The sequence below is a fragment of the Sphaerodactylus townsendi genome, linkage group LG11, assembly GCF_021028975.2.
Source record: "Sphaerodactylus townsendi isolate TG3544 linkage group LG11, MPM_Stown_v2.3, whole genome shotgun sequence".
In the NCBI taxonomy this organism is placed as follows: domain Eukaryota; kingdom Metazoa; phylum Chordata; class Lepidosauria; order Squamata; family Sphaerodactylidae; genus Sphaerodactylus; species Sphaerodactylus townsendi.
The window spans coordinates 20,697,754-20,722,156 of NC_059435.1; the positions used below are offsets into that span (position 1 = coordinate 20,697,754).

The following is a 24,403-nucleotide window of genomic DNA, read 5'->3' on the forward strand; positions in this document are numbered from 1 at the left end:
TACCCTTGTTCAGCTAAACTTGGGACGCTTCAACAAACAAAAATCCAGTCCAGGAACACACAACACATTTTGCAACTTTTTTACCTAGGGCATGGTATGTAGGTGCAGTTCCTTGCAGCGTAACAGCAGCTGGTGATCCATCGGCCAAGCTGACATGCTTACACTTGCCTTTGACTCCTCAGTCAATAGGTGATGAGCATTTAATGACATGCTCTGGAGCAGGCAGAGTCCAAGAGCCAGATGGGTTGGTTTCTGGACATCGGTTCTCAGCAATGCCGCCAAGTAGTGCTCCTTCTTTCCTCTCCCCTGTCCCTTTAGCTGGCTCCCTTTCTCCCCTTCTGTGGGTATTCTCGGAGAAGATGATTAGTAGAGCCACAACGTGAAACAACGCCGAACTGCATATGACCTTGGACAGTTCAGGGAAAGCTGGGTTTCACTTTTGCTCCTGGAAACAGCAGGCTCTCTGGCTGTGGCTTCAAGGCAAAACTCTCTTTGTTTCTGGAGCCTATAGAAGCCGCGGCAGTCACATAGTCTAGAGTCAAATCATCTTCCTTTATGCTCTGCATACCTATAGACAAAATTGTCCCAGCTGTCATCTAGGGAAGATAGTACAATATAGGCCCCATGCTCTTCAGTTAAAGTCATGCCTCTGTCTTCCAGTTCGACTAATAGTGTAATGAGCTGTTGGACATGGTTGGCCACATTTTCACCTCCTTTCAGCTTCAAATTGTATAAACGTCTGGTCAAGATTAATTTTGGAACCAGCAGTCTAAGGCTCTGGTACAGAGTCCTTCAACACCTTCCAGCAGTCAGAAGCCTTCTCAGCAGCCCGTCACAGATAGATGAGCTAAAAGTTTTCCACAGCCAACATTATGGACGCCTTTGGCTCTGCATCTGCCCTCTGCTCTGCTGCTGTGCCTGGGTCTCGTGGGCCCTCGGCCTACAGCCCATAAATCTTCAATGCATGAGAAAGCTCTTGCATTTTCACACTCCATGCTGAGTAGTTCCCTGCAGTCAGCCGCTCAAAAGGCAAACTGCACATGGTGGATGTCATCAGTGGTCACACTGCCTCCTCACACTCTCTAGCTTCAGTGGTTAGGATACTGGGCCCATAACCAAATTGTTGGCCTGGTGGGAAGTGCACAGCGGAAGGACTAGGTGCCAACTCACCCCTGCTAGAACAGGAGGTAACTGCTTGCAGTATAAGAAAAAGAAACACTCAGACAGTAGATTTAGTTCCAACAGGAATACTTTATCTCTTGTTTCTCAAAGGAACAAAAATAACAATGACTATCCACTCTCTACTCTGACAACAATCTGAGCCCGAACCTGAAGGTGAAGGAGAGGTACTGAATTGGGTATGCAGTCTTCTTATATAGTTTTGTCCAGCAAATCATTAGCTAGATGATCTAATCATCCTGGCCTGTGACCTTTTCACTTCTGCTGACTGTTACATGCCAATCACTGCAGACCCAGACAGAGAGGCTCCGACCTTTACAATTCTGCTGACTGTTACATGCCAATCACTGCAGACCCAGACAGAGAGGCTCCGACCTTTACAATTCTGCTGACTGTTACATTCCAGTCATTCTAGACCAGCATATGACCACCTTGCAATTTTCAATATCCTGACAGGTTTCGCCTTGAACATAAGGACATAAAATAGGCCCTGCTGGCTCAGACCAGTGGTCCATCTAGTCCAGTGGTGGCGAACCTATGGCATGGGCGCCAGAGGTGGCACTCAGCCCTTTCTGTGGGCACACGTGCACAGAGTTCGTCATGTGTGGGGGGGCGGAAAATCACACACACACACACACATCTAGGCTGGCGTGGGCACGATCCTTTACCTGGGAGTAAGCTCGGTTGCTGGCAATGGGGCTTGCTTCTGAGTAAACCCTCCTAGGGTCGTGATTCACCCATTCGGAGCGTTGCACGGTTGCTTCACCAAGCTTACTCCCAAGTAATGCGCGCCTCTGAGCCAACTGTTTTTTCTAAACTAAAACCTCAGTATTCAAGATAAATTGCCATGTTGGCACTTTGCGATAAATAAATGGGTTTGGGGTTGCAATTTGGGCACTCGGTCTCGAAAAGGTTTGCCATCACTGATCTAATCCAACCTCCTGTCTCACACAGTGATCAACCACTTCCTCTGGAGGGCAAAGCACGAAGCATAGAGGCTGAGGCCTTCCCATGAAGTTGCTTTCTGGTACTGGGATTTCGAGGTTGACTCTCTCTGAATGGGCAGATTCCCTTTAGTCGCCATGGTTAGTAGCCACTGACAGACCAATCCTCCATGAATTTAAAGCTAAGTCTGCGGACATCATCTTTTGGCAGTGAATGCCACATTTTAATCATTCTCTGTGTGAACAAGTATTTCCTTTAGTCTGTCCTGAAAACTATTGCCCATAAGCTTCATTAGATGCTGTCATGTTCTAGAATTGCTATTTATTGTGCTCTGCCTTACCTGCACCCCTAGTGGCTGCATGACAGAACTGCATTAGAAGTAAAATTTTGGGCCCTAAGAATTTTGCCCCCACCCCCACCAGCCCTCAAAGGGAAAAGTGAGAAAGGTCAGCTGGAAGGAAGTTTCCTGAGAATAGCATTCCAGGCATCAAAGGACAGCAGCAGTGAAGATAAAGGAAAGTTAAAGAGAGTTCTGACCTTTTTATCTCAGTAGCTCTATTGCTCCAATTAAAATGTAGGTGTGTGCTAATACTAAGATACCTGTATCATCCATTCCATCCAGCACTTACCATCGCTTATCTAGCTTGGCCCCAAGAGCCGACATATATTTAAGATCAATTTGTTCTGTACAGCAAAAATATTTTTAAGAAATGGCCAGCCTTTAACATATGCATAAAAATAAAAGTATTCTTTCTCTAATTTGGTTAGGACATCCCATTAGACGATCAATTTAACCTCACATTCTGCTGCTTCCTGTAACATCCCAGACCTGACTACACAGGATGTTTTCCTCATATTCCCAGGTGCACACAGGCTCAATTTGGATTGGGACTATTGTATGTATGGAAAGGGGGCCTTTAACCTCCCTGTCTGAGTGACATTTTCCTGACCCAAAATGGCCTCAGAGAGCCACTATTTCTCATAATTACATGTAGATTGACCTATTGGGCCAAATTGGAGTTCCCAAGGCCATTTCAAGTCAGGAAAAAATAGCATGGGATAGAAGTAGGGTTACCAACTCCTGATGACATGGAGGAGCCCCCCTGCATGGGAGGGTTGGGAGGGTTATGATGTTATAGACTGGGATCCCAGATACTGACTCTATCAGTTCCCATCAGCCCCAACCAGCATGGCCAATTGGCCATGCTGACAGAGGCTGATGGGAATTGTAGTTCCTGAACATCTGGAGAGCCGCAGGTTCCCTACCCCTGCCATAGACCCTCCAAAGCAGTCATTGTCTCCAGAGAAATTGATCTCAGTAAACTGGAGGTTGGTTACCCTTTGATCTGAATTGGGCCCCTATACATTTGAGATGAGAGACCAAGTTTTGGTGGGGGACCTCAGCAAAGGAGTAAAAAAGGAAAGCGTTAAGAACCTAAATTTCTTCCAACCTCAACTACACTCCATAAAATGAATAAGCACACACATATACAGGAGGGGAAGGAGACTAGGTGAATTTGAGGAGGCTATGTGAGGTTATTTTTATTTTTTTAACAACAAACGTAAGTGAGGGGAAATCCATATTTCTCCCTTGTCCTTCTCACATTTCCATGTGACATTATTTGATATTTTATTCTCCTGGCTTGGCTTTGTTATCTGAAGTGAAGGCAGGAAAAAGGAGGCATAAAACAGTGGTAAAGAAAGAGAGGGTGAACAATGTAGTTTCCCCTCACCCGTTGATTCTGCTTTCCGTAAAACGGAGAATTCACTTACCCCCTCGCTTAAAAAGACACTTGAATAAATGAATACAGACCTCTGCTGAGTCTACTTTAATTCTGAGTCACGTGTATCTTGTCCCTAAGGGATCCTATGTTACCTGTTCTAAAGAAGAGTTACTGGACACTGTCTAAAGTTATATGATTCATACTGATTCACTATTGGTTTCATACAAAAACACTCTTGCTCAACTGTGGGGTGGGTAGTGAAGTGTTATTTGTGTTTTGAAAAGGTATATAACTTGAAAAGTTGCGGCAGTTTCTGGAAAGTGTGGCTTCTCTAATTGAAGGCTGTACAAAAGGGAGTCTTTTCAGACAACGTTTGTCATTAGTCATTTCAGGGTGGGTCACCCCTTTCTATCATTTGATGTTCGGTAATGGGATGCAACTGAGAAGAAGTCCTGCCCGCACTCCGTGTCATGCTGAGACCAGCCAGCTGGAAAATTATTAACAGCCTTCCCTTTGCAATTCAACAGAAGAAGGAATAACGCCTCTTCCCCTGGCTCAGGGCACCCTAAAATAGAAGTTAAAAGTGTTGTCTTACTGGTTGTCCTGGTTAGAAAGACTGGTAACTGAGCAGGGCTTACCAGAAATCTTGCAAACGCTTTGTCACATTCTCATCCACAAATTTGGGACGGGTAATCTAATTATATAGTTCATAAAACAAATGGTTTGGAAAAGGGATTAGCTTTGGACATGAATGATAGGTCTTTCCCCAGCTACTAGCCATGATGGCTAAGTAACATCTCCATGGACAGAGGTAATCCTCTGAATTCTAGCTGATACAAACAAACTTGAACCAGTCAATTCCCCTTGATTCCATTAGCCCCATTGGGATGAGTTTATAGGATTTAATAACACCAAATGGACAAGAGTAGAGCATGGTAGCAGATGACAAATAAGTTTTTTGGTCACTCCTTTTAACTGTCACAAGGGCACAAAATGACAGAATCCTATACATGGTATGGGCAGTATATAAGCAACAGCTTTCATTCATTCATTCATTCATTCATTCATTCATTCATTCATTCATTCATTCATTCATTCATTCATTCATTCATTCATTCATTCATTTTTTAGATTTATACTGCCTGCCTCTGGCTGAGCAACCCTGGTCTTCCTTGGTGTTCTGTCATCCAAGTACTAACCCTGTTTAGCAGCCAAGATCTGATGAGATCAGGTTAGCCTGAGCAACCCAGGTCAGGGAAAAAATGATGTATAAACATTAAAATATGTTTACGATAGTTTAAATACTTACCAACCGGTGTATCCTTTACTCAAGATTCCCCTTGCGTAGTGTACTCCCTTCCTGTCCCCCACCCCCCCGTCATCACTCAAGGCCAAGAGAAATTGGTAAGTAGAAGCGGCGTGGAGATATGAATGCTATGCTGGGGTAAGCCTCGTGCAGCATTCAGATCCCCCACCCAAAAAGCCAATAAAGCTCAATTGTGTTTGGCTTCGTTGGCTCCCAGGTTATTCAGCTCGCCGAATAGCCTGGGTTTTTTCAGCAATATAAAATCCCGAAACAAACCAATAAGGGGTTTTGGGGGGGTTGGGGGTTTTTTGGGGTGATTTGGGTTTACCAAATCACCACCCCTATATCCAACTGGCCCAAGCTGCCAAAGCAGAATGGGGATTTACACCTGAGCCTCCCGGATCATAGTCTGAAACTCTGACCACCACAACCACACTTCACACCTGGGCCAGTCATATTCTCTCAGCACAATTACCTCACAGGGATGTTGTGGGGGTAAAATGGAGTAGGGCAGTGATGGCGAACCTTTTTGAGACCAAGTGCCCAAATTGCAACCCAAACCCCACTTATTTATCGCAAAGTGCCAACCCGGCAATTTAACCTGAATGCTGAGGTTTTAGTTTAGAAAAAAACGGTTGGCTCCCTCCACCCCACCCGCTCAAGCAGGGGCCAGCCTGTTCTAGCCTCCAGCATGTCTCGTGTGCACCACTCTGTGCCTCTCTAGCATCTTTGCCTCCTTTGTGTCCCCCCCCCTTGGGCAGCAGCCACCCGGAGCACAGGCACCAGGCCCGCCAGCCAAGTCCTCCCTGCTCACCGCAGTGCGCGCATGTCGTGCTCAGTGGCCCAAGCCAGCCTAGATGTGTGTGTGTGGGGGTGTGTGTGTGTGATATTTTGCCCCCCACATGACAAATTCTGTGTGCGCGTGCCCACAGAGAGGGCTCTGAGTGCCACCTCTGGCACCTGTGCCATAGGTTCGCCATCACTGGAGTAGGGGATACTCACATATGCTAGCCTCAGCTTCTTGGAAGAAGGGTGGGATGAAAACGTAGGAGGTAAATAATAAACAGCTTTAAATGATAGGTCTGATGCATTAGGAATCAAGAGAACAGTATATTCTCTAAATACATGCGCAGAGAGAGGAATGGAAGTTCTGTGACTTCACTGTAGACATGCTGGCCTCTTCACTTGTGGTGTCTCTGACTGGCACCACAAATCATCTTTATATGATATTTAATTCCTGACAACCCCATGCTAGGAATTCATTAATTACAAAAATGGAAGTGTTGCCTTCAAAGCTCACCCGCGGTGGCCCGCAACACTTCATTGGCGTATGTTTATACAGAAGTTGGATAATTCTGACACCTACTGTGCTTCACAAGTAACTTCTGGGACATCATTGTCCAACAGTTTATGCTAAATTGTTCCACTTTCCCAATAACTGGAGAAGGACCAATGTAAATGAAAGAAACCATTAGGTAAAAACACCCATTTCACCTCTTCCACAGTCATTGCCCCTTGAGGGAATGACGGGGGCTCATGACTTAAGAGTCCTAGAACAACAAGACCTACCAGACTCAAAGAGGGAACTGACGAAGATCTATTGTTTGATTCTATTAGTAATAGGCAGGACAAAACAAAGAAGTCTATGGGTTGGATTCAGATGACCTTTTTTTTTTGCTTACTCTTGCCAAATTCGGCATGTTATGACAGACCATCTCCCATGGCTTTGGTCCATGCAGGCCTCAAGATCCCCAGCATAGCCTTACTGGGTGGTCAAAGAAGGCCTCTATTTCTGTTTTTGCTAATGGCTAGTTCCAATCCTATGGAATAATGCCCACTGGATATGTGTGACCCACAAACAGCATGAGGATTTACGAAGAAAAAGTCAGAAAGAATACCTGGTGTTAAATCAATAATAATGATAATAATAATAATAATAATAATAATAATAATAATAATAATAATAATAATGATAATGATAATGATAATGATAATGATGATGATAATAAGAATAAGAATAAGAATAAGCCTTTATTTGGCATAACAATAATCATAACACAATAAAAAACCTGAGATGAAAGGTACACAAATACAAAGGTTTAAGATAGAATATAAATTATTGATTGTGCATCACCTCCAGTAAAAATCGTGCTACCAATTCACAAGTTTCATTGTCAGAATTGTCCAGAAGGAAAGGAAGTCTACCTGCTTCTCCCATTTCACTAGGTATCCTAGAAAGAATATTGGAATATTTTGATCTGATATTAGCAAAATTAGGGCAGCAAAGCAGTTGATGTGCCAATGTTTCAATTTGTTGTTCCCCACAAGAGCATACCCTTTCGCTCATTTCCAAGTTGTTAAATCTACCATGCAATAAAGCAGAGGGGAAAACATTGAAGCGAGCAAGTGTGAGGGCTCTTCTCTGCATAGGATTAGTCAAAAAATACAAATAGGGAGCCATCCTGTTTTGATATAGGGGTATTGAAAGATGTAAGGGTGAACAAGTTTTCATAGCAGCCCTAACTAAATTAATCGGTGTTAAATCAATAACACTGTGATTATAGGTTCCGGATTTCAGTTAGAGGTGAAGTGACATAGATTTCATGGATGAGGAGACCAAATTCGTTCTAGATACTTTAAAGGTAGCCCACTGCAAAAGAAGCCATTAGGACTGTTTAATCAGCTGCTAGCAGAATGTTCTTTTAATTTCAGTATATTTTATGCAATGCTGGCAATTTAGTTTTCATAAGTGAGTCCCGTTTACGTATTTCAAACATTTCTGTACTACTTCTCCATCAAAGCCATCTTCTTCTCGGTTCCTGTGAAGGAGTTTGGATTTATACCCTGCCTTTCTCTCCTGTAAGGAAACTCAAAAGGGCTTGCAAACTCCTTTCTTCTCTCCACAACAGACATTTTGTGAGGTAGGTGGGGCCGAGAGAGTTCCAAAGAACTGTGACTAGCCTAAGGTCACCCAGCAGGCTTCAGGTGTGGGAGCAGGAAAACAAATCCAGTTCACCAGATAAAAGTCTGCCGCTCATGTGGAGGAGTGGGGAATCAAACCCAGTTCTCCAGATTAGAGTCCTGTGCAGCTTGATACATGGGTTCTATGTCTCCATACAGAAATAATTAGATCTTTGTAGAGCTAAAGAGTTGAACAACCTTGTAGAGTTAAAGTTGGGACCAAAGGTTTTACTAACAAGGTTTTACTAACAAGGCCCAAAGGTTTAACTAACCTTCCTCCACTGAAAGAGCCATATTCCTCCAGTGGAAGGCTCTTAAAACTGGTGATAGGCTTCTTACACAGGAAGGATATTCCACCAGTAGCTGAACAAAAAATTTGGATCCAACCTAAAGACTACACAACAATCCACGTTTTCAAAGGCCTAGCTAGTATTCAGGTTTCAAAGCATACAGGGATATCTATCCCACTCAATATCTTTGGCCAGTGTAGTAACGTGAAGTGCTGTCTCTGTTGAATTTCATTTGTTCATTCCTTTTCCAGCCCAGGTATACATAAATCTTGCTGCTAGCTCATCTTTATCCTAGGGAAACAAAGAATATCCAGTGGGAACAATCTCATGCCATCTGCAAAGATTCCCGAGGAAGAACCCCCATCAGGACAGCGGGGGTTCATTTTTAAATTGGCTCTTTTATAAAAACTCGGTACCTCCTGGATTTTAAAATCTCTTTACGTCAATTATTCTTCCCAAGCTTCATTATAAGGAACAGCTACAATAGAGAATAGCTTCACCAACTGATGTCAAAATTATAATGGAAAGTGTAGAATTAAAATAGGCTCAATACAGTCATAAGAATCTATCTGTAGGTTCTGTAGCTATGTAGGTTAAATAAATGATCTACACAAGAGCAAGCGAGCTTTGCTGTGGTGTTCACTTAAAAGTGCAAGACCTGAAGAGAACCAGCAAAGACATAACATAAGATTCTGCTGGGGTCTTGGACACCCATCAAAGTATAAAAATTTAGAAATAATGCTAATTGTTAAGGGGGCTTACATCATTTCCCACTTGAACATTTTATTCACATGACAAGCTGGTGAGATAGATTAGGTTTAGATGCAACAAGTTGGGGGCCACAACATTTGCAAGGAGGAGGGAGGGATATCTCTCCCCCACCACACACACACACACAGTTGCCCAGTCCAATACAGCCCCAGGCCTCAACAGCCACCTTTGAGCCTAGCCACTGTGGCCAGGTCCAGAGCATCTCCTGGAGTTTGCCAACACAAGCTCTGCAGAACCAAGGTTAGTGCATTGTCTACATGTGCACAGATAATATTATTTTATTTGGGTGGGGATTTTAAACCCTTGCGTATGCTTTAAGTTCTCAGATTTTTCTGCAAACTTGCAGAGTCCTCCAAGTTTGCAGAAAAAACCTGGTTTTGGTCAGTGGAGCCCAAATTTGCAGATTTAGCTATCTGCAGATAGCTATCTGGTTAGAGCAGTCTACAAGATGTTGCTTTGAATGCCTAGCCCTTGAAACGTTTGGGATTATGTAATAACCAGTGGAAATACGTTTGGGATTATGTAATAACCAGTTTTGTCTAGAACAAAAAATTCCTACTATGGGCAAACTATAAAATGTATGTTACTGATGAAGCAGTACAGCCATTGTAAAATGGGAGAAGACCCGGGAACCCCCTAGATTGATTATTCTGAAGGAATTGTGACTCATATACCTTCTTGGAGGACTTTAGGACTTGCCTGGGTTTGAGGTCGTTGCCCAAGGACCTACCTTAGTCTTCCATTCTTGTCGTTCGTTTCTTCTCTTCAGCATGCTCTTGACACGTTTTTGTCTCCTTGTATATTGCTCACTGTGTGTGTGTGTGTGTATATGCATTTCATAAGTGTACACCGTATCTTTTTTGTCTTCTGACTTTCTTGTACTAAGTACATTACCTTTGTGTGTCCATACATTTTGGTAGTTATTGGTGTAGAGTAAAACGGTTGCCAGCTCTTTCATTATGAGGATTTCTTTCTGCAAAGTTTTAACGCACCTCCAGTTTGGACCAAGCTAGGTGAACTTGGCAGAAATTTGTGCAAGGAGATGGGACTCACCCACCTCCTAGCAGGTGGTTTTGGCTAGCTCTAGTAAATAAACAGTCCTGATGTTCTGGAAGCTGCACCGGCTCATTTGATTCTCTGCGTTACAATCTACGTCATTTCAAAAAGAGAAGGGTTTGGATTTCATGCTCTGCACTAAAGTTGCCCAGCCCTTATTTTAAACAACTGAAACTCATTTGCTGCCAAAGCATGTTGCAGCAAAATCATGATTTGGGTGCCTCCTTTTGTATTCTGTGCCACTGCCTACCAGTCTAAGATGAAAGAAACACACTGAGCCCAGGCAAACAAACTGTGGTCAATTGCTCCTCACTCTAGGGCCATGGTGGCGAACCTTTGGCACTCCAGATGTTATGGACTACAATTCCCATCAGCCCCTTCCAGCATGGCCAATTGGCCATGCTGGCAGGGGCTGATGAGAATCGTAGTCCATAACATCTGGAGTGCCAAAGGTTCGCCACCACTGCTCTAGGGGTTCCTGGATTGTCTACATAACATTCCTGAAATATGACAAATGTATTTTACTGAATCTCCTTGCAGACCGAGATGTTTTCCTACTGATTGTTTTCCTTCCATTTTTAACACCTGATTTGTGTCCATTTATTCTCTTGCCCAGAAGCAGTCCACTTTGCCCGGTGTCAATGGCAGGGTGGCACAGGTAGACGATGACATAAGGTGATGTGCAAATCAAGGACCCCTTGATTGAGTGGCTGGTGTTGTCAGGCCCTGCGATAGAGATGTTCCAGCAGAAATGAGGACACAACTGAAGAAGATGAAGAGTTTGGATTTATAACCCCCCCCCCTTTCTCTCCTGTAAGGAGTCTCAAAGGGGCTTACAACTCCTTTCCTTCCTCTCCCCACCACAGACATCTTGTGAGGTCGTTGGAGCTGAGAGAGTTCCAAAGACCTGTGACTAGCCCAAGGTCACCCAGCTGTCTTCATGTGGAAGAGCAGGGAAACAAATCCAGTTCACCAGATAAGAGTCTGCCACTCAAGTGGAGGAGTGGGGAATCAAACCCAGTTCTCCAGATTAGAGTTCAGCTGATCTTAAAAAGAGAGGTTGGCAGCCACCTTCCTTGTCCATAAGAACCCACACAAAACAGTGATACGACACCTAACAACCATCCAGACAACATCAGAGCTCCATAACTTTTTAATCAAGATTGTTACATTTTAGAAATATAGCAAGGCAAAAAAAAAAAAAAATCCCAACTCCATTAACAACAATGTGCTATTCACTTCTAAAATACATTGACCATACAGGATTAATGTATTGCATTTTTATCCAACTCAAGCTGGTGTACATAATTCTCACCTTTCTATTCTATCCTCACAACAATCCTGTGAAGTGGATCAGGCTGACGGATATTGAATAGCCTGAGGTCACCTATGGCTGAATAGGGATATGAACCCAGGCCTTCCTGGGTCTGTTTTAGACACTCCAACCACCACTCCTTAGCACAACAGAAGGAAAATGCAATTCACACATTGGCTTGAGTGCAGAAAAAATATTATTCATTGGGAATTACATTTAAACATGCCTAGGTGCCTATTTACCCTGATCTAGATGGGCCAGCTGCATCTCATCAGATCTCAGAAGCTAAGCAGGATTGGCCTTGATTAATACTACAGTGGAAGACCTCCAAGGAAGTCCACGGCTGCTCTGTAGAAACAGGCAATGTTTGCCCCTTGCCTTCAAAACCTTATGCGGCCGCTATAAATCTGCTGCAACTTGATGGCCATTTCCATCACCAAGGGCCCGTTTCTATGCAAATGCAACCTTCATTACCATTCTTATGTGCCTAAAATTCTAAAACAAGATTGTCATATATGCTGTGCCACTTGAGAGATAAAAGTCTCTAATCTGCAAAAAAAAAAAAAATCAGTATTGTTAGATCTCACTCTGGTTATCAGGAGTAACTTTTGCACTTTATTTTCTAGCCAAACATTGCTCAGGGTCAATGAGCTGAAGAGGATAAAGGAAAATGGGACCACTCTTTAAAACGCGATTCTCCAATCTGCAAGAAGATACAACAGTTTCCTGACAATGTGTCGGGGGAGGTCACAGCAACTGATGAGTGACAGCCAGCCAGATTTTTGCACTCAGCCTCACCCAACTGTCCTGCATAAACCAGCTCCTGTTCCTCATGGCTTTTGCACAGGCAGAGCCTATGGCCACTGACATACTTGTGTTCTGCCTCACAGTGAGCTTCTTTCCTTTGCTGCGCAGACTTTCCTTTATGCACTGTTTTTTGCCCTTCCCAAAGCCATCACGGGGCAGAGCAGAAAAGCTGTGCTGTTTCCAAACGCTGGCAAAAAAAGCTACCCTTCGTTGCTGCTTCGCTTTTTCTTGTGAAATAGAGCAGCTAAACAGGAAGCTTAATTCTTTATCTGGGTTTTGTTGCTCCTTCCTGCCTTCCTCAGGTCACCCAACAGCAGATTTTCATAGTCTTCTGGTCACTATTCCTGAATGATCAGAAGGACTCTTTTTCTGTGTGTGTTTTTAAAAAATGGTGGTGGTTTAATGCTGAAGCAAAGGACCAGTCTAACACTGAAGCAAGGAATTGTGGGGCGGGGGGTAGAGTTTGCAGAAAAACAAGGCATTCAAGATTTGAACTTTTGCCTGTGTTGGGCTGGCAGGAGTACTTTAGATAAGGAGGAAAAGGACTCTTTAAAAATCAAATAGAGTAGGCAAAGGGGGCTTTGCTAGGGTATGCATCTATAGAACTGTGTACGTACAGAGTAGAAGACTCCTATTTCTCCCCTATTAATTGTGTGATTTAATCAGTGGCATAGTGCCAACGGGGGCGCGACGTCCCAGGCAGCACCATGGCGGGAGCGTGGCCGGGCTGTGGGTGTTCTGGGGCATTCCAGGGTGGGGACAAGTGCCACTGCAGCAGAGGCACAGAGTGCGCACATGTCCTGTGCGCAATTCCCCTTCGCTGCACCCCTGGATTTAGTTTACTGCTACTGGGTGGAGCTCTTGGTTTCAGTTTCTAGTTCTTGTGGCAAATGCTTACAGTTGTAAGAGCTGCCTTCCTTGCAAACGAAAGTTGTTGTTATGGACCTGCTTGTCTCTGCTGAACAGACCTGAGAACTGTGTGAGTACTTCAACCCAATCTCTTGTGTAAACCGAAAACCACAGGAAAATGCCATTATGAAGCAAACAGCCCTGAGGCAAGTGAACAAAAGTCCTATGATTCTCACCGTAGCACTTTTGATAGGATACCTCCTTCCTTGCTGAGCAACAGAAAAGCTGATGGATTCTTGCTGGATCGCCCTCTCTTTTGCTATTTAAAGGATAACGGCCAATCCTGCTGTCAGTCTGCCGAAACTACTATTGTACCCCCATATTCCCTGTCTGATTGCACTCTTTAACAAGAATGGGAAAGGGCAACTTTTAAAAGGCCACCAAAAGGTGAGTGAAATCAGTTAGAAAAGTGTGGAGAACTCAAGTCTCATGCTATTCTAGTGCTCTGTGCAAAGAGCTACACGTGAGTGCTCATGTTGTGGAATACTTATGTGAACAATAATAGAAGTTCAGCAATCAAAGTAGTTTGTGCAAATAAAAGTAGGATTCTCAGTGACATTTATCATGCATTTTAACCATACAAGGTATGGTAGTTCATATACCTCTCATCACAGTCTACTAATTACTTTGACTCAAAATATGAGGTGATTTTTGCACCCCCCAGGCATGCGCCCGGTGCATGACGCACCCACCCCCCGCCCCCTTGTGGCTTCGCCACTGATTCTATAGTTGCCCCAAATCTCCACATTTATAATCTCTAGAGACCATCTCCTGCATTCATTTCTACAATCTTCTTCTCTTTAGCCTTCACACATCTTATTCTTAGCTCTGTCTTTCCTACCTGGCTTGTGGCTCCAGCCTAAATTCCTTTTCTTACCTCCCTTGAAAAAATACAACATAAGCAGTGCAGAAACGAAAAACATACCTACTCTGACCCTGTGGTACACTTAAGTACAATAATTTCTTACTCCTGAAATAATATAAACTCACTAATGTTAGTATCCTGGACTGTTGCACCCATAATCAATGCAAAATAACAGCTTCCAGAAGACTAAGGAGAGCAATATTAGGAAATGTATTTAATCAGCTATTGATGCCATGCTACAATAGTAGCTTTATTCCAGAATATGCCATACTCTATCTATTCCTCCAAAATTAATAAAAGTATATCATATTTTAATGTGCTTTTAGAGCATAGTATGCTTCTTAGAAAATAAAAGCAATCAAGTTCCTCACAAACACCTTTAGCAGCTTAAATAAATGTCCAGAAGCACTTATAACCACAGTTTATGAGTGCAATGTTAGAATGAGACAATGACGGCGACATGGATTTCTTAATTTGCCTCGCCCCATCCTCCAACTCTGCCCTTCTGCAAACCACAACACTCAGGTTAGATGTTGGCAGTTGGTTATCAGTGACCACTCACATGATGTCTTTTGTTTGCATATAAAGAGCCAACACCCCCCCATCAACATTCGTCCCCCATTATTTTTGGCAGAGCTGCTTGGCAGGTGCTGGGAGGAGTGAATACAGACGGGTCACTTATCCCAAGCTTGAGATCAAAGAAGCGGGTGGAGGTTGTCATGCTGTAGTTCTTGGTGTAGGTTTCCTGAACTGGGTAACAGTCCTTCATTGTGTAAACTCCAACCCAGGTTTCAACTGTAATGAAGCACAAAGCATTTTATGGGGCAAGCATGAATAATTTCCAAGTTTTTAGTATACTGTTCTTTAAACAGAACAAAAAACAACCTCTGATCTCCCACTCCTTAAAATGTGGCTTAATGCTACGCATACAAGCACACTTATTCTGGAAATAGCTTTTATTGGCCTCAAGTGCTGTGAAAACTATGGCTTTTCAACCTGTGGTGTGGAACCAAAGTATGGACTGCAACCTTTTTGCACATGGATCATGAGACCAGAAAGGAACAAAATAATCAATGAGTGATGGGAGAAGAAATCTCTCGGTTGATCAATGGCAACTTTAGGTTTGCCTGTACATAACATATGAAGTGCCCTGACCTGGATGTCCCAACTAGCCCATTTTCATCAGACCTTGGAAACTGACTGGAGACGACCAAGGAAGTCCAAAGTCGCTATGCAGAGGCAGGCATTGGGAAATTACTTCTGATAGTCTTTTGCAGGGGTCTTCAAATTATGGCCCTCCAGATGTTCATAGACTACAATTCCCATGAGCCCTACCACTTGGCCATGCTGGCAGGGGCTGATGGGAATTGTAGTCCATGAACATCTGGAGGGCCATAGTTTGAAGACCCCTGGTCTTTTGCCTTGAAAACCATACAGGGTCAACCATAAGTTGGCTGTGACTTGACAGAGCTTTCCATCACCAATATGAGAGGGTCTGACTTCAAAATGTTTTGAAAACGATTTCAGTAATGGAAGCATTCTGGTACAAAAAAATATAAGATACTTGGTTTCCCATTTAAACTGTTTTAAAACTTGCCAACGTAGTCACCATTTCTGAGATGTACCCTTCTAATTTCTGAGGACACCCTCTTCGTGATACTTAATAATGTCTACAGTACTGGCAACAAGGAAGTAGTCATTGTGTGCCTCCAGCTGAATAAGAATCAATCCGAGATTACCTTCCAAGAAACTAAGTTCTACAGGTTTACAGATTTAAGGCAGACATTTACATTCTGAAAGGGATGCAATCCAGATGCATATTTTGTTAATTATTTCACTCCTATAGGTGTCCACAGAATGTGGAATGGTCTAGTATACCCCGATCCCTTCAGATCTTGGATGGGAGACCACCAAAGAAGACACTGATGAAGAAGGCAGTGACAAGACCCCTCTGCTTCTGCCACCCTTGAAAACCCATTTCTGGGGTCACCATAAGTTTGCTGTGACTTTGCTTTAATAAATTAAGATGTGAGTCTTTAGAGTCACTATGCAGAAAGCCCAGGGTTTTGTAGAAATCCAAATTAGTTATTGCTTAGAGGAACAAGAATAGTATTTATACCACACATCATCTGATGATTAAAAAAAAGGTTTTATGGGAGAAGGGTACCTAGTAGGGTCAAAGAAATAATGTTAAATACATAAAGCAAGAAGTGCTTACATTTCCTAGCTGGTTTTCTATCAGACCATTCCTGTACCATAATTTGATCTGAAGGTCCTCCAATATAGTACTGATCTTCATAGGTTGAATTGTCTGGAATATCATACGGATCCCAGGGCTCAGTCAAAGTCATCTTGGAGCACAGCTTTGTAACCTGCTCAATCTGAAACATCACTGCATCTTTATATAGGTATATGTATTCAAAAAATCTGGAAAGAAAACAGGCAAAGAGAAAAGGAGATGCTGGTAATTCTTTGTTCAAGGAACACCAGGGGAGTTTAATAGTGTATAGCACAAACTGGTTTAATAACGATTCCTTCAGTTCAAGAGAACTCTTAGAACTAGAGTTCTATGATGAAGGGCAAGCACTTCTAACTGAGAATTCCCAGCATGGCAAACAAACTACAATTCCCAGGATCCTTTGGGCAGATGACATGAGTCTGTAGTGTTGGTGTGCCTTAGTATAGTTTGGATGTGAATAGCTAGAAGACTGTAAGTTCAAATCCTGTTTTTGCTGCATGATAGTCGCCATCTGGGGTTAGTTTTTTTTAACGCTGATTGTTTGACTGTTTTAAAATATTTATTGTGATTTTATTGTGTTTGTTTTAAACTGTTGTTGCTACCCTGAGCCCCTTGGGGAAGGGCGAGGCATAAATAAATAAACAAATAAATAAACAAGACAGACAGACAGACAGACAGACAGACAGACAGACAGACAGACAGACAGACAGACAGACAGACAGACAGAAAGAAAGAAAGAAAGAAAGAAAGAAAGAAAGAAAGAAAGAAAGAAAGAAAGAAAGAAAGACAGAAAGAAAGAAAGAAAGAAAGAAAGAAAGAAAGAAAGAAAGAAAGAAAGAAAGAAAGAAAGAAAGAAAGAAAGAAAGAAAGAAAGAAAGAAAGAAAGAAAGAAAGAAAGAAAGAAAGAAAGAAAGAAAGAAAGAAAGAAAGAAAGAAAGGGCTTAACAGGGGAATGGAGAACTAGGATGGGAGTTAACTCTGCCTCCTCCTTAGACCAATTGTTCAGAAAGCATCCACAAGGCACTATACCCACAGTCGCCTGGTAGTTCCACTCTACGCTAAAGCAAAGGGGTTGGTTTAATTATTATTTTTGCCGCAGCTCAAAGGAGCCCCATGATCCGTGATCCAAATGAGCATGAAGTCAGACGCTGCCCTCCAACAGCAGAGCGACAAGCCCACGTCACCTTTGCAGCACAAACAGGATTACAGAAAACAGTGCATTATCGTACAGTTCACAGCTGTGTGCCATAAGAAACAGGCCAACTTTTCCCAATCTGCTTGATTTTCCTAAATCAGCAGCTGGGTCATTGTAATGCTAGCGAGATGTTTTCCAAGAAATCTGGAATACATGCCAACTACACCAACAATAAATCAGTTTGAACCTTACCCACATTTTCAACTTCTTAAGAGCTTTCTCCAGATAGTAATTCTCAAACAACATTTGTGCATAATGGTGATCCATGCCAGTGGTTGTTACATGCACCTTGACATTCTGGCTCACTGGACAACTTGCTTGCCCAAAAGCAACACAAAAACCTCTTGTTTTATTGAAAGCTCTCTGCTCAGAGTTCTCTCTAGTATATACATATACTGGTATACACAATGATTCTCATTCTATTACATTAAGGGAAATGGAAACTGCTGTGGGAGTTTAAAGAAGATCAGTAACATTCAAGAACATCTCGGCTCCACTGCCAAAACTGTCTGTCCAAGAAAACACTCAAGTGCCAAGGTCTAAGACAAAGACTCAGAAACGTCTAACAATTAGAAGAGTTCTGGGACATCCAAGACTATTGAGAATGGCAGAGAACTTCTCCCTAAATGAGCCAAAAGGAACCTTTTCCTGTAGTGATTTCCACTGAAAGGGAGAATAAGAGTTTGGATTTATACTCCACTTTTCTCTCCTGTAAGGAGTTTCAAAGGGGTTTACAAACTCCTTCCCTTCCTCTCCCCACAACAGACACTGAGGTAGGAGGGGCTACGAGAGTTTGAAGAGAACTGTGACTAGCCCAAGGTCACCCAACAGGCTTCACATGTAAAAGCATGGAAACAAACTCAGTTTACCAGATTAGAATCTGCCACTCAGGTGGAGGAGTGGGGAATCAAACCCAGTTCACCGTATTAGAGTCCACCGCTCTTAACCACTACACCATGCTAGCTAGACGACCATCTAGCTATCATGTTCTCCCATCACCTACTTGCCAGTGAACGAGAGTGCAATGTCTCTTTGCTCCAAATACACCTCCACTATAGAAGAGGCAGTAGAGCTAATAAGCTAGTCAAATCCTTCTTTATTATTTCCTCCTGTCTGTTCTGTTACTACTTTTTTTGATCTCAGATTGCTTTTCTCAGGGACTTCCTTCCTGCTACTTTCTTTTTTTGTCTTCTTTCTCCATCCTCCAAGGAGCCCAATATGCACTCTAAGAATCTTCCTCCGTCATCAAATTAGATAGCTACAATGTCTAAGCCTCCTTCCCAACAACAAATGACATCCATTTCTTTAAAACAAGCCAGCTACTAAGCTGCAACAAGCCTTTATCCTAAAATAGCTTCCTTACTTCCACTAGTCAACAGCCAGCGCTGGCTAACATGCCTGAGAATGTCTGCGTGCAGAATGTCCTAAGACACCTCCCCAGCAATTCTTTATCTGAGAACATATCTGCTCCATTGATGCAGCAGCAAAAGCATAGACATTCCTGCAGCAGAATATCAGGGTCCAGTAGGCTTCTGACCATGTGCCAGAGCAACAATTTAGACTGCCTGTTCACTGACCTTAGCCTTTCTTCCATTTCCCCTGTTTCTGTCCAGGGTCCTGATGCATTTCCTGCCATTTTAAACTCCCAGCGCGCACTGTCTCCTCACCACTGCTGCCTCTGAATCCTCACATTGTCAAGACTAACGATATTCTGCACAATTTTGACCTCGTCAATTGGCAGCTGTCCCTCAGTTCGCCTTATTCTTGAAAAGAGCTCCTTGATAAATGGAAAAAGTACTGATGGAAATCAACAGAGCAACTAATGGGCACCGTAAATTGTGTAATAATAGAGAAGACTAGCTAAATGGGATAGACCAGGTTCCTTGTAGTAAAGTATATCTTTTAGTGCTTCCCCGCTCTCTTTTGGGGCCACCACTTCGTGGAATGGACTCCCCATAGAGGTCAGGAAGGCTTCCATATTTCTGTCATTCCACAAAAACAAAAAAGCTCCGGAGAAACTAGATTTATAAAAATTAGAAACAGTGCAAAAATGCATCAGATATATGTTAAGCAATGCAGAAAAGTAAATTACAGAATGCCCTCATTGCATTGTGTTCTACTTCTGTAATTCACTTTTCTGCATTGCTTAACTTAACATATATCTGATACATTTTTGCACTTTTATTTTCATAAATCTAGTCATATTGCATGGCTTATTATCTTGCTGTTAAGAATCCACTGTTTACACAATGTAATTTGCCTTGAGTCTCTGTAAGAAAGGCAGGTAAAAGTGAAAACAAATCAATAAATCACCCAATTTCCAGTGCAAAGAAGGTACCATTGCAAGTAGATGGTAAGCTGAACTATTCTGCTTGGCATAAAATATTCCACTTGCATTTGAATTGGTGAAGTCTAGGAAAACTTTGCCACTACTGGCCACGAAGTTTGAGAATAAAATACCGTTTTCAACTTCAAGGACTTATCCGGAATGCTCTGTTCCCTTAAATTCTGCATAGTGGTGGTATTCCTTTCTGTACAAACTCCTTGCCACAAAACCAATTTCCCAGATCTTTTTTTTCCTCACTTCTATCAAATTATGTGCCAAGCCGCATTTACTGATGTTTAAGGAAGGCATGCCAGAGAGCTGGCAAATCCTGTCTTCCATTAAGCTGTGTAGAGAAAGTTAGTCACATGCTTGAGTGCTTAGTTGGGTAATGGCCAAAATGACTCAACATCTTGCAAGAACAATCTTTCCCAATTTTTTTTCTTCCATAAAGCTAAATACTGCCCTGTGCAAATTTTGTTTCCTCACCCTTTATGAGGCCAGGAAAATAATTTTCGGATAGTATTTTTAGAGGTCAAGAACAAAGGGCCACTTATATATTGGGCCAGTTATACAGTACCCTCCTAAAACTGTCAACTGCAATGGATGCAGAAGTGTACAACTCTACTTAGGATGGCACTTCTAGGACCCTAAGCCCCGAATTTACTTTAACTTTATTTTCATTTCATTTTATGCTGGTTTTTGGCTGCCAAGGAGACCCCAAAGTGAAAAATCAAGCAAAACGCCTATAAAAATCAAAATACTTTTTGGAAAGCCATGCACCTTCAAGAGGGGAATCTGCAACTGTTGTGAGCTGAAAGTGAGTCAAGTGCCATAGCAAGATCAGAGCCCTTTGCCTTACCTCTCTTTCACTGTATGATCAATAATCACGTAACTAATAGATTATTTGCAATAAACAATGTTGTACAATGATCGCAATACAGCCACCCTAGAGATCACAATAACATTATAATGGGTTTAGTGGGAGGGGGGTGGGTTTGTTGCCATCTGTTTTTATCTGTTTTATCCAATATGGACCTTTTACTGAATTATTTATATTGATGTTATATTGTTGGTCCTCGTTGTACGCTGCCCTGTGCCCTTCAGGGGAGGGTGGGTTATAAATACAAACAAACAAACAAACAAATAAATAAACATTGGATTTGCCCTTTGTCCATGTTTAGGAGCTTGGTTGCAACTTGGTAGCTGGCACAGAGGAAAAAGTACAGGAGAGATGAGTCGCTAGTCCCCAAGTACAGAGTTCTTCAGTGCTCCGGGATGCTCTGACTGAAGAAAGACAAAAGGTTTACCAGCTAATACCTCAGCTGTACTGTCACTCCTAAAGGAGAGAGACCGAGAAAGCCCAAACTCTAGGTTGTATTTCTTCTTTTTGGGTCAAGAAGATTGGGAATGACCCCAAAACAAGTGGACTTCTTTTCTTTTAAAAAAATCATTTTATTGGGTTTTTTAACAATTACAACAAAACTAACACAAAAAACCCCACAAAAGTGTTTCAGCCACCCTTTGCTGACAGAAAGGAAGGCTTAAGACTGGCAGTACTATTGCAGTTGCCAAGCAATGTTCACTAAGGCATTTGTTTCTTAAAGCTACCAGTACTGCTTCTTTTATTTTAGGGGGGGGGGGTTTAACCTCCCCAATTTTTCAAATTCAGATTTTCCCACAAGCATGAGGCATTTTTCAGGTTTGTAGAATAATCTGCCTTCACTGTCCACAGCTCTGAGTTTTGGATTTATCCGCAGATTTGGAAACATTGAGAATTAGACCTATTGATGTGCAAAATTGAACCAATGGGCGTGCACCCTCTCTGACCTCTTTTTCCGTTATCCAGAGATAGCAATTCTTGATAAATCCCACTGAACTCAAGTCAGTTTATTTCTAAGTAAACAAACATAGGATTGTGTTATAACATGGCTAGCCCCTCTGGAATGATTCAACCAGGATATACGGACGGACACCACACCCCACCCCAAATCCAACATCTTCTTTGCATGCATTCAGAACACACCTATTTTGCTTGACCTCTGGCTGAAGAGACGGTTTTTCCCTTTTTGCTAACATGATAAATTTTAAACAGGTTTTATGCCCTTTTAATACGTCTTATGAATTTTAAACAGCTTTTATTGATTGTTTTTAAGTTGTTTGGAATTTTATGAAGCTTATGTTTAGATATAGGGAGGGATAAAAATCCATATAAATGAATGAATGAATGAATGAATGAATGAATGAAATTAAAAAACCCCTCATTAGCCGACAAGCAGACCAGAGATGCTGGGGAATTTTGAGGCATCCCAGCCACAATGCAACACTGGGGTTAAAAGACCAACACTCAGGGTGAAAGGAGGGAAGTGGGGAAAGCGCGCGATGGGGATACAAACGTGCGCCCCACCCCCTTTCTGGCACCGCCCACTTAAAAAGCCCCGTCCTATTAAAAAAGCCCCTGGGCACGGCCCAGTGAAAAAGACCCGCCCGCGGTTGTGTCTTGCCCTTGCAAGGGTCGGCGTCAGACGATGGGGCGGGGGTCAGACCTACTTCTTGCACGGGATGAGCCCCTTCTTCTCGTCCAGCACCCGGAGGCGCTGGTTGGGGCCGTCGTAGGTCACCAGCGCCCGGGTGTTTTTGCCCGTGTTGTGGTCATAGCGCACCGTGCGCCCCTCCCACTGCACCGGGGCCTGGCAAGGGACGGCCGGCTGCGCGCTCGCCGGGCTCCAGCCAGCCTGGCTCCCTTGCCCGCTCCACAGCACCAGCAGCAGCAGCAGGAAGGCTCGGGGGTCCGCGACGCCTTTGGCCATGGCTCGAGCAACCGCGGGCCCTTCTCGCAAGCTTGGCGGCGGGTCTGCTTTCCTTCGGCCGCTCTGGCGAGGCTGGAAGGCCGCTGCGCAGAGGCCAGGCAGGCAGGCAGGCGGCCGTGTGCCGGACAGGAACTGCAGAGGGAGCCCGAGACGCCGCCGACCGGGCGCCCGCGGGTTACCCGATAAGCTCCGGGCTTCCTCTGCGCCCCCCTCCCTGGGAAATCTCCTGTGCGGAAATGGCGCCCGGATTTTCCTACTTAAGCCCCCCCCCCCCCCCTTTGCATCCTGGAAAGTGCACCAAATAGTCTAGAGGGGTCCAACTCTGGAGCTTTAGATGTTCATGGACTACATTTCCCATCACCCCCTGCTGGCATGGCCAATTGGCCATGCCGGCGAGCGCCAGAGTTGGAAACCCCTGAAATAGTCCCTCCGACTCTAGGCTCCGGAGGGAGTCTGAAACCTTCCTTTCCCAGGCTGTTTGTGTCGGTTGCCGCTCTTGATTCTAGTCCGAAGTAAACGCTACGCGCGTCCCAGGCTAGAAATCGCGTCCTCTTAGATTTGAACCACGGGAGAGTTTATCCAGCGTCTGCATCTCTTTGGATAGCGTGCCGTTATTGAACCACAGTGATATTTTTCAACTGAGTTGCCATGTCCATTTGGGAAAATCCGGTTCTGAATTCAATTCGGTTCTGAATTGTTGTACACGGACAACACAATGGCTCCTTCCAAATGGGAGACCATGTGAGTCTGTCCCTGCAACAGTACCGTAAAAAATGAAGAACCTCTATTCCACAGGTGTCAAACTCGCAGCCCTCCAGATGTTATGGACTACAGCATCATGCTGTCAAGGGATGATGGGAACTGTAGTCCATAACATCATGAGTTAGAGCTGGAATGAGTTCTGTCTTTTAAAGCTACCCCTGGGCTCATGTAGAAGATTAGCTGCGATCATTATTCTGAATAATAATGTACAGTCTATGTGTGGCGGTGTTCTGGTAGTTGTCATCTTATTTATTTTGTTAAATTTATATCCTGCCCAATTCCCAGCCAAAGTGATTTATTTATTTATTTTAATAAATTTATACCCTGCTCAATTCCCAGCCGAAGTTGGGCATCGAGCAGTTTGCATCAGGGTTAAGACCAACAAAACCAATACAGTTACATACATTAAATGTTAAAATCAGGTTCTATGCAAATTCTAAAATATAATCCCTATGGAGAAGGCAAAACAGTCAATAAAATTTGTGCCTGCAATGAACACAATCCCCATCGCTGTGTGTTTATTGGGAAGGGAAAGACGAATTCACCAGATGGAGAAGTACAATATGTTATTTATGATTTATGATATGATTTGGAAGGTTGGTTATTTCAGTTGGAGTATCACTGGTATCATTCTTCAGACACATGTAAGATGTGTTGCCATGGTGAAAATCGCGTCTTCCTGTGACATGCCTCTGAAGATGCCAGCCATGGATGAGGGCAAAACATTAGGAGCTAAAACTACCAGACAACAGCCACGCAATCTGGAGGAGCCACAACAGCCAGTTGATTCCAGCATAAAAACCTTTGACAGTGGAATAAATGTGCTGCCCTGGTCCTAGCATATTGGCTGGACCTTAAATCCTATAGAGTTATTCCTCATATTAAATGTCACTGTTACCTGCTACCCATCCTTCCATTACAACTGTTGGAAAGTATGATGATACTT

At 43.3% G+C, this 24,403-nt stretch overlaps 1 protein-coding gene across 1 annotated transcript; it reads right to left on the reverse strand.

The window, feature by feature from the left end:
- Nucleotides 1-11,369: 11,369 nt before the first annotated feature.
- EPDR1 (ependymin related 1) lies at nucleotides 11,370-22,943 on the reverse strand. Its single transcript, XM_048511262.1, has 3 exons — nucleotides 22,436-22,943; nucleotides 16,347-16,555; nucleotides 11,370-14,923 (listed from the first exon to the last, which is right to left on the reverse strand). The coding sequence occupies exons 1-3, from the start codon at nucleotides 22,693-22,695 to the stop codon at nucleotides 14,733-14,735; spliced, it is 660 nt and encodes a 219-aa protein (XP_048367219.1). The 5' UTR covers nucleotides 22,696-22,943; the 3' UTR covers nucleotides 11,370-14,732.
- Nucleotides 22,944-24,403: the final 1,460 nt, after the last annotated feature.

Coding starts and splice junctions, on each gene's coding strand:
- EPDR1 (XM_048511262.1), bottom strand. CDS start 22,695: ATGGCCAAAGGCGTCGCGGACCCCCGAGCCTTCCTGCTGCTGCTGCTG. Junction 16,556..22,435: donor GGGCTCATCCCGTGCAAGAA/GTAGGTCTGACC, acceptor TTTTCTTTCCAG/ATTTTTTGAATACATATACC. Junction 14,924..16,346: donor TAGAAAACCAGCTAGGAAAT/GTAAGCACTTCT, acceptor GCTTCATTACAG/TTGAAACCTGGGTTGGAGTT.